The sequence below is a fragment of the Pyxicephalus adspersus genome, chromosome 2 (assembly GCF_032062135.1).
Source record: "Pyxicephalus adspersus chromosome 2, UCB_Pads_2.0, whole genome shotgun sequence".
In the NCBI taxonomy this organism is placed as follows: Eukaryota; Metazoa; Chordata; class Amphibia; order Anura; family Pyxicephalidae; genus Pyxicephalus; species Pyxicephalus adspersus.
In genome coordinates, this window is record NC_092859.1 from 71,954,842 (window position 1) to 71,965,894 (window position 11,053).

Sequence of the window (11,053 nt, forward strand, 5' to 3'; positions counted from 1 at the left end):
TCCAGTAGATTTCTGAACATTTTCTATCCCAGAAGTAGATGGAATATTTTCATTGATATCTTTCTCATTCACAACTTCTAACACTTTAGGATGAAAACGCTGCAAGTTCAAATCTTGTAGGCGCATTTTTGTTAGACCCACTGAAACTGCTAATTTTTGCATCACATTGTTTTTCACCATCTTCAAAAATACATTGGCACACATAATGTTTCTCATCATTTGATAATGTAAAGTGCTCAGAAACAGCAGACTTTATCATGTTTGTTGACAGACTTTTTGCCATTGTGAATTGGGTGTCGCTTTCACTAAAATATAAAATATGTTATACTAACTAGCATATTCTTTGATTAAAATACAAACATACACATAGTCCTGCACTATTGCAAACATACATACATACAACACAGCACTAGACACACAATAACACTATACAAAGGCTATAGCCCTGCACTAAACAGACATAATTTGTCCTATACAGAAAAACATGCACAAACATATATACTATACACACAAAACACAGAGCCCTACATTTTACTCAGAAACATACACACAATATGCACTATACACAAACATTCATACATTCTTGCACCATACACACAAACATACACATAGCCCTGCAGTTTTATCCAGAAACATGCACACAGCCTTCCATCATAGTACAAACAAGCAGCCATAAAAAACATGAACACTTACAGTTAAATCCAAATAGCTGTTCCTCCAAGTTCTTCGAAGTACTTTTAGCAGACAGAGGAAATTGAGCAGACGCTGCTGCCTTTATCTTTGTTTGCTGATCTTCTGCTGAAGACTGGGCGGTGGGAGGCGCCATGGCCAGGGGGGCCACTTAACTAACTTTCTAGTATTAGGTGGTGTGCAAAATTATGTTAAAGTTCAGCCCTGGATGGGAGCATAAATGGAGAGTGCAGACATGACACCTGAACACACATCAGGCCATAGCACTCACTTACACCCATATCATTACACTTGTTTACAACTTGTTTACAACTTGATAAACACATTATACTTGAAAAAAAATGAAAAACACTTTTTGTAATGTACATAATCCAGATTACAATAACGTGAATTGTCTCTGACTCCTTGAATCCCAACTCTGAATCCACAGCCCTGGTTTTTAGGCCAATCAACTAAATTTTAGGCTTTAAAATGAAGCATACAGGGAAAAGATTCCTTCTAATACCTTCTAATTAGCCAAAACAACCAGTAATATTTTGTCCTTTGTTTTATCTACATTTTTGACTTTCAACAAATCAGAAGTAAAGCTCACCCCCAGCAGCAATATGCTGTTCTTCCATGTTGTTCTCTGGCCTGAGCTCTGCCTGATCTTCTTGCTGCGGCGGTGGTGGTATGTGTGGTGGCTGTTGGTTATTATTGTGCTGCAGGTTGTTTTGGTGGTTGTTATTGTTTTCATTCTCATTGTTGGAGTTCTGATTGCTTACCAAGGCAGATGAAACACCAATCCCTGTTCCTGCACTAAGGCCAACACGGGCACAGCCCTAAAAAAGAAAAAAAGATTTTTTTCATAGTTGACTTTCAGTAAAAAAAAAAGAACAATAAAAACTGTTTAAAAATGGGTTGTGTTTTTCCAGCAATACAAGAAAATTACAAAATAAAAATTTTTAAAAGAGCACTTTTGTATTTTGAAATAATCTAGGCCAGTGTTTCTCGACCTTTTTAACATGGGAAAAACCCTTAACATAATTTTCAGGTACCCATACTATAATTATAATAAAGCCACAAAAGGACTTTACAATGAAAACCATATGATAAACCTGAGTATGCAGAAAAAAAAAAAAAAACAATAAAAAAAGCACACACTATGAGGCCTGTGTTAATGGGTTTTAGTTTGATTTGACTAGATGTTGCATTCTCATACATACAATCAGGGGAGATATGATGTGGGGGAGGTCAGATAAGGATCAATCTTTGATTTTTGAATGACCTCAGCAGCGTCCCATGTCGGTGTCATCAACACAAGCCTAAGGCAGGCTCTCACAGTTATTAAATGAAAGTTATTTGAAAGTTCTGAACAAAGAGTTTGAGACAAAGGAAATACAAGATTTAATGCTTTGCAGAAATGGATATATATATCCTGGTAAAAAGAAAAAAGATCACACACATTAAAAATTTTGGAGGTGGTTATTAATTGCTTCCCATTTACCTATTGGACTGGATGGTAAAATAGTGAAAGGCAGAAAAAAAATCAAACACAAAAAACATCTTTACAAGATACAAAGCAATTCATCAACTTAAAACATTGCTAATTCAGGCCACCATGCTTCTTGCATAAGAAACCAAAGATTAGGCATCTGTAGGCAAGGCTCACCTTAGGAGGTTCTCGAAACATCTGGTCCAGCGAGATAAACTCCAGGCTTGGGAGTAACTCAACAAATTGACTGAAGGATTCCAGCTTTATAGCGTGGCAGCGAACCAGACTAAGATCAACCAGACGGTTCCAACGAGAGTGATCTTCAAACAAGTACAGAGGAGAATATAAGCTTTATACTTTATGTTACAAATAAAATGCATATTACAGATAGAAAACACAGATGGTGTAAATCATAGATAAGGAGAACAAATTCTCTAACAATCATGTTGATATTTTTTTTTTTTACTTGTGCTTACAGAGAGCACCCTTGTGCTAACTGGCCTATAAAAGATACTGTCTAATACTCCGAAGGACCTAGAAGAGGACAAGATCTTGTATTTACCATGTAAGGTTTTAAATTTGTAAAACTGGGAGCTATAGGGGCAATGATGGATAAAGGATACATAATAAACTTTTACACACACTGCTCTATCATATGATTTTGTTTTTTGTCACATAGCATAAAAACATATAGAGTACATATTTATTTATCTTTTTAAAGTGTAATGACATAAATTTTATTGGTTGCATTTGTTTTCTCTTCCTTTACAGCAGGGGTATCAAACTCAAATACACAATGGGCCAAAATTAAAAACTTAGACTAAGTTGGGGGGACCTTAAAATTTATTGAAAAATTTGAGGAAGTTTTTCCTTCTCATTAGATATAAAACCTTGATACGATCACAACTGGCATCACTTGGATAACAGCAGGCTACGCACAGCCCGAAACACCGCTATATGATACAAGGCCATGGGTCGCCAAGAAGCCCCTGTAACTCCAAAAGCCTCCTGGCACCTCCCACCTGTAGCTGAGGGGGAGTGCTGGAAATGCCAGACACGGCCAATGCGGGGCTAAATCTTATGAGTGGCCCGCCGCTGGAACTCCCTGGTGGCTGTTGGTTATTATTGTGCTGCAGGTTGTTTTGGTGGTTGTTATTGTTTTCATTCTCATTGTTGGAGTTCTGATTGCTTACCAAGGCAGATGAAACACCAATCCCTGTTCCTGCACTAAGGCCAACACGGGCACAGCCCTAAAAAAGAAAAAAAGATTTTTTTCATAGTTGACTTTCAGTAAAAAAAAAAGAACAATAAAAACTGTTTAAAAATGGGTTGTGTTTTTCCAGCAATACAAGAAAATTACAAAATAAAAATTTTTAAAAGAGCACTTTTGTATTTTGAAATAATCTAGGCCAGTGTTTCTCGACCTTTTTAACATGGGAAAAACCCTTAACATAATTTTCAGGTACCCATACTATAATTATAATAAAGCCACAAAAGGACTTTACAATGAAAACCATATGATAAACCTGAGTATGCAGAAAAAAAAAAAAAAACAATAAAAAAAGCACACACTATGAGGCCTGTGTTAATGGGTTTTAGTTTGATTTGACTAGATGTTGCATTCTCATACATACAATCAGGGGAGATATGATGTGGGGGAGGTCAGATAAGGATCAATCTTTGATTTTTGAATGACCTCAGCAGCGTCCCATGTCGGTGTCATCAACACAAGCCTAAGGCAGGCTCTCACAGTTATTAAATGAAAGTTATTTGAAAGTTCTGAACAAAGAGTTTGAGACAAAGGAAATACAAGATTTAATGCTTTGCAGAAATGGATATATATATCCTGGTAAAAAGAAAAAAGATCACACACATTAAAAATTTTGGAGGTGGTTATTAATTGCTTCCCATTTACCTATTGGACTGGATGGTAAAATAGTGAAAGGCAGAAAAAAAATCAAACACAAAAAACATCTTTACAAGATACAAAGCAATTCATCAACTTAAAACATTGCTAATTCAGGCCACCATGCTTCTTGCATAAGAAACCAAAGATTAGGCATCTGTAGGCAAGGCTCACCTTAGGAGGTTCTCGAAACATCTGGTCCAGCGAGATAAACTCCAGGCTTGGGAGTAACTCAACAAATTGACTGAAGGATTCCAGCTTTATAGCGTGGCAGCGAACCAGACTAAGATCAACCAGACGGTTCCAACGAGAGTGATCTTCAAACAAGTACAGAGGAGAATATAAGCTTTATACTTTATGTTACAAATAAAATGCATATTACAGATAGAAAACACAGATGGTGTAAATCATAGATAAGGAGAACAAAATCTCTAACAATCATGTTGATATTATTTTTTTTTTTTTACTTGTGCTTACAGAGAGCACCCTTGTGCTAACTGGCCTATAAAAGAAACTGTCCAATACTCCGAAGGACCTAGAAGGACAAGATCTTGTATTTACCATGTAAGTTTTTAAATTTGTAAAACTGGGAGCTATAGGGGCAATAATTGATAAAGGATACATAATAAACTTTTACGCACACTGCTCTATCATATGATTTTGTTTTGTTTTTTGTCACATAGCATCAAAACATATAGAGTACATATTTATTTATCTTTTTAAAGTGTAATGACATAAATTTTATTGGTTGCATTTGTTTTCTCTTGCTTTACAGCAGGGGTATCAAACTCAAATACACAATGGGCCAAAATTAAAAACTTAGACTAAGTTGGGGGGACAACCTTAAAATTTATTGAAAAATTTGAGGAAGTTTTTCTTTCTCATTAGATATAAAACCTTGATACGATCACAACTGGCATCACTTGGATAACAGCAGGCTACGCACAGCCCGAGACACCGCTATATGATACAAGGCCATCGGTCGCCAAGAAGCCCCTGTAACTCCAAAAGCCTCCTGGCACCTCCCACCTGTAGCTGACGGGGAGTGCTGGAAATGCCAGACACGGCCAATGCGGGGCGAAATCTTATGAGTGGCCCGCCGCTGGAACTCCCGCTTCATTGAAATAGCGCTGCTACTACAATTCCCAGCATTACTTGCGTCAATATACCAGTTCAATGCGGGGCCACGCATAGGCAGAAAGCCTGCTCATCTATAGATGCAAGTGATGCTGGGTATTGTAGTACGTGGCGCTATTTCAATGCAGCAGCGTGCCAGTTGCAATTCATATTTAGGATTCCTTTTGGGGCCAAAAAAAAAAAAAAAAAAAAAAAGGACGCTGGGACTTGACACCCAAGCTTTACAGTATTCTCTCCAGAAATTTTTCAAGCTGGGTGGGAATAAGCTGTAGGTGGGTTGCAGCCCCTGCATCGTGACCCAAGTTGTAAATAACCACCCAAAAACGACCGGGTGGTTACTGAAAAGTGCCGGGTGGTACACCCAGCTAAAAGGAGCTGCAGAGAACACTGCTTTATTTTTACTGGGTCAACGTACAAGTAACACATTTCCAGTTCTAGGGCCACAATGCTCGCTTACTTTTTGTAACAAGACACCAGTGCTAATCAGCTGACAATGAACAACCAACAGCATGAACATGAAAAAATTAGGATTTATTACCTGTGATCCAGTTTTTTGGATTGTGTAGATGAGGGCAGTTATAGATCACCAAGTACTTGATGCAGGAGAAGACTTCATTTACTGCTTTCATCCCAATGTCTGTGATAATACCAGGATTTTCTGCCACATCCGCCAGGCCGTACTTCATTAGATCAGCATTGGTCATCTTACCTGAGCACAAAACAAGCCTTGGTAAATGTCAAGCAAGAAAAAGGAGGGGGAGGGGGTGTATGGTGTGAAGGTATAAAAAAATTCCAAGATTGTTCAAAATCACTGGAATTTTTGAAAATCTTTTACAAAGCAATAACCAAAGAAATATTCAGGGAGTGAAATCCTTTCACACAGCTACCCACAAAAAATAATTTGTAACTTTTAAACAATTAGCTTCTGCTTCAGATTATATGACACCATGTGAATAGAATATGTAATGGGAGAAAAGTGGTTTTTCAAACTTTCACATTCCTTAACTTGTCCTTAAACAATGAAAATCTGCTTTGACACACATTCCATAATGAAATAATATAAATATATATTTTTAGATATATATAGATTTTCAGAAATGGTCAGTAAAAGCAATCTGTATGCTTGAATTAGTTTAGGTTTCCTTTCATATAGCCTATTGGATAACTATAAAAAAAAATTATTGTTATTCTTTAAGAAATGTTACTTGTATTTACTATTTATGGTTGTAATAACACCTGATTTTCATTATCTTTATGTACAGTATGTATGATAACAGGGATACGTACAAACTAAATTATTAGGTAATTTTACATAAATGTATCCATAGGCCATTGGTATAACAAAGTTTCTAAAAAAAAAGGCTTTTTCTCTCCTATGGACAATGCCTGCAGTAGAATCACAGCTAAACCATGAAAGATCAAATATGAAAAATCAGGTAATAATAAGTTTTCAGTGCTAGAATTTTACAGCTGTAAATTTGAAATGACCCACAATGACATCTGCTGGTGATATCTGGTATTGTAATTGCCAATTAAACGATGGAATCCCCTTTTGCAAATATGATCAACAATTTCTAAGGCCTTTTTTAACTACATTTTCTTCAAATTAACAACACTTATGATTCATTATTGAGCTTCCTTACATTGTAGCAAAAACTCATCCACGTATCCCAGATGTAAAGTTTCAAATTGGGGAAACTCCAGTTCGGCCATCTTTAGTGCAGAAAACACCCCATCTTTGGTCAGGGAAGGCTGAATGCGCACTTCATGTAACCTTGATGTAATCATTAATAATAAGTTTTCAGTGCTAGAATTTTACAGCTGTAAATTTGAAATGACCCACAATGACATCTGCTGGTGATATCTGGTATTGTAATTGCCAATTAAACGATGGAATCCCCTTTTGCAAATATGATCAACAATTTCTAAGGCCTTTTTTAACTACATTTTCTTCAAATTAACAACACTTATGATTCATTATTGAGCTTCCTTACATTGTAGCAAAAACTCATCCACGTATCCCAGATGTAAAGTTTCAAATTGGGGAAACTCCAGTTCGGCCATCTTTAGTGCAGAAAACACCCCATCTTTGGTCAGGGAAGGCTGAATGCGCACTTCATGTAACCTTGATGTAATCATACATTGTATTACAACACAACACATGAACTGGAAATATAGAAGCAACACAGCATAAACATCACACATTTCAGATATGCATCCATCTCTTGTGTTGGAAGACCCATGGCACATGACACAAGAAATAAAGGCTGATCACTCACTAGTCGAATACAAAATTCACATTATTCTGAAAGGGCAAAAAATGGCCTCTACTTGTTTTACTAAAAGCATACACATATCACCATTTCCTTGATTTAAATTTTAGTCCCACAACAATTACAATTCTGGGATCATGTAGATAAGCTTTGTAAGAAATATAAATGCAGATAAAAGAAAGTCTTGTCAGGAAAATAAAGCAATCAGTCCAGTGTAGATACAAACACAATGGTGTGTGTGATCTGCTTTTATTTGTACATCTGAAGTCAAGAAAACAGATTTAAAACATCCAATAAACCTCCACAACTGGTTATTACTCTAATGCATATTGCATGCAACAAAGTTTTTCTAGGATGGGATCTCTTAAAATGTGAAAAGAGACAAAATACTTTAAAAAAGTATGGCATAGCATATACCAACCTTCTAGCAGCTGTTATTATGAGGTAGCCAAGATCCACTTCAAGAGCATTTTTGCAAGCTCCTAAAACAATTGTATGTAAATTTCGAAACCCTCCTAAAAAGGACAGAACACAGCAAAAAGGATTAGTTATGAAGTGCAAAAATATGTTTGTTTTAATAAAACGTGCATTTGTTAATATAAATAACTAAACTAGAGGTTGCAGGATGAAGGTTAGTAAGACTATAGTGACATTTTATTATCATCTGCTAGGCAAAACAGACAAGCTAGAAAGATGAGGTTAGAAAAGCAATCTATGTATACTGCATATTGTCACGTTTACAGTATAACTACTTACACTGGAAATAGTTACAAGTATGCCATTAGTATAGTGTGGCTGGCAGGGAACGGAGGTAGGATTCTTTTGTATACTTGCTAGAATCAAAATAATCATCAGCGACTTCAACAGTAAGTTGGATTGGGAAACCATTTAAGATATTTACAATGATTAGGAAGGAGTCACAACAAATAGTTTACACCAATACCTATTTACAGATGCAATTTATTTTTAAAATGTATTTTAAACTCTTTTGCAGTGAATGGATATACTCTTGATTTTACAAAAAAATACATAAACATCTAGAATATATTAGATTACATTTATGAACTCTTCTATGATTCTAGAAACTATAATATTGAACTGAAAGCAATTTAATCCTATGTAATAGGTAAGAAAAATACCTGGTCTGTTTTTACTCTGGGGCTTTCAGTAAGATGCAAAATAAATATAGGCATCAAGGTTTTGGCGTACTTGCCATATTAGGATGCATCTATGTTTGCACAATTGGCATTTTATTGGTGGCTTAAATTAATCTAACACAAGCTAGGTATGCTAGGTATTAGGCAGGACTGAATGGGGGGCCTCCAAAAATATAAAAAGATGCAAAGCAATAATTTAAAGAGATAGTTGCATGAAAAACAAATGCGATGTAAAGAGCGCACAATTTAATTGGATTGGATTGGAATTAATTGTATTGGATTTAAAATAAAAACACAGCACCATGTTAATGTTACTAAACATATTAAAACAACATTAAACCAGAAATCGCAAAATAAATAAAATTTGTAATGTAGTAATAACACACCAGACCGCCAACTGTCCTCCACCACATGTTGGATGAGCCCTCCAAGAAAGGGAACTCTCACTAACTCTAAATGTTCCAGGTTGCGAGCAGAAGCCAAACCAGTCACAAGTGGCACATACTTCAAAGAGTTAGTGGGACCTTGAAAAAAAGTAAACATAAGAAAAAAAGGGGGTAAGGGATGAAAAGTCATTAGGACTAAATAAACATCTACCCACACTGAGGAAGAACAGCTGTCCAATTATTAACATGTTCTGTGCTCTGAACGTGAGTAGAAACCCCCTTTAAGAAAATATTACATCATAAAATGCAATTCAATTGTAAATGCATAACTTGGCAAACATTTTACCTATTAAGATGTATTGAACATACTGGGCACTAGATGATTCTCTAACAAGATAGTGAAGTAGGAACATTTTTGTAATTAGTTAGTAATACACTGACATCATTATGTATATATACAGTGTACTATGATGTAATATTATCTGGACTCATGTATTAAAGTAATGTAATGTATATGATGTGAGTATAAACTAGACATCTATACCATGCTGGTTCCCTATGGGGCACAGACTGGTACTTGATCCCTGTTCCAAATGGTGGGGCATCTGTAAGAGGACTGGTATCGATGGATGGGAATCCCACTATGAGAGTTCACATCCTTTGAAAGGATGACTGGCAGTTGATCCCCTTCTAGGGTAAGCTGTCCATGTCCTCCTAGTGGGGGACGAAGGCTGCCCTGTCCAGTGTCAGAGTCGTTGCTGCTGTGTGTGGCTATGTCTGTACCTAAGGGTGGTTGATGCAGGGGAAAACTACTCCTCATGTGGGAATGGTCTTCAGTCACTGCAGGCTAAGGGAGTGTTTATCCTACATCCACACACATGGATGGTGAATGTAGGAGACGTACTCCACTGAGTTGCAAGCAGCTCCCTGCTGCCATGTGAAACGTCGACCCGCAGGCAGAGGATTACAAACAGGAAAGGGAAAGAGACTAATATTCAGCAGCCATAATGGAAAATCAGGATGGCGAGGATTAGCGATGCCCATGAATAAGTAAGGACTGTTCAATTTGCCAATATCTAAGTATACAAGCATTGAATGCTCCTTAATAGAGATAGCAGTTTGGGCAGATGAACAAGCATAGATAGTCACAAATTAAGAAGTAGCAAATCAGCTGATACACATTATATATGAAGACAAGCCGCAGTAAATGCAACTGGCAATTTAAACACATCAGTCCCCAAAAAATTAATTGCACATTTTGATGTTTTAGATTGGTGACTCATACTAGGATCTATTGGCAAGCATGCATCACAATTGATACTCCTAGAAGGTAACCTATACAATAGTGGTAAAGGTAAATAGGTCTTGGTACAAGGAATTACAAAGAGGTAATTGGATATTGCACATTTTGATAAGGATATATCTGGAACACATAGACTGGAAACTGCACAGGACTACGGATGTATTTTTAATATATGGATTAAAAACTGGGTGCACTCATAAATTTCAGCTCCAGTGTAAGCAATTAGTAGTATACTTTAATTATATGAAAAGAAATTTGAGTGTGAGAAAATACATATCTCTGAAGCTTTAGGAGTTTTTTTAGCCCTGTGTGAAGAAGTGTGGTGATGGAATTAGGTGACTGATAAATTATTATTACAAAATCAGGATTGTTATGGAATATTTGTATAAAGCTATATCTAATTGTTTGATTTTTTCCTGATGAAGCGGACTTAGATCCGAGAAACACGTCGAACTTAAAAACCTACTAACAAAACAACAGACCAAATTTGTTGAATATCATTCTTGGTTTTATTGTGTTTTTATATGTGTAACTTCTTGAATAAATATTGAATTTTTATTAATATGGAGTTATGTAAAATCAATGCCGTTAAAATCCCATGGTGACTGACCAACCCGAAATGAAAATGTATACAGCTGTCCAATAAGTAAACCCCTGGTCCTATTTTGTTGCTGATGTCAAATTCAAACGCAGCATGCTTCTTTATATTAAAAAAAAAAAAAAAAAA

General features: G+C 36.2%; 1 protein-coding gene across 1 annotated transcript in view; it reads right to left on the reverse strand.

Annotated features, from left to right (window-relative positions):
- Positions 1 to 11,053, reverse strand: part of FBXO38 (F-box protein 38) — a 31,804-nt gene that overhangs the window by 14,952 nt on the left and 5,799 nt on the right. The window contains exons 7-12 of the mRNA XM_072398996.1: positions 9,024 to 9,161; positions 7,902 to 7,995; positions 7,202 to 7,332; positions 5,746 to 5,916; positions 4,245 to 4,387; positions 1,283 to 1,511 (exon numbers count right to left, since the gene is read on the reverse strand). Coding sequence (XP_072255097.1) covers positions 1,283 to 1,511; positions 4,245 to 4,387; positions 5,746 to 5,916; positions 7,202 to 7,332; positions 7,902 to 7,995; positions 9,024 to 9,161 — 906 coding nt within the window. The remainder of the gene's footprint in view (positions 1 to 1,282; positions 1,512 to 4,244; positions 4,388 to 5,745; positions 5,917 to 7,201; positions 7,333 to 7,901; positions 7,996 to 9,023; positions 9,162 to 11,053) is intronic.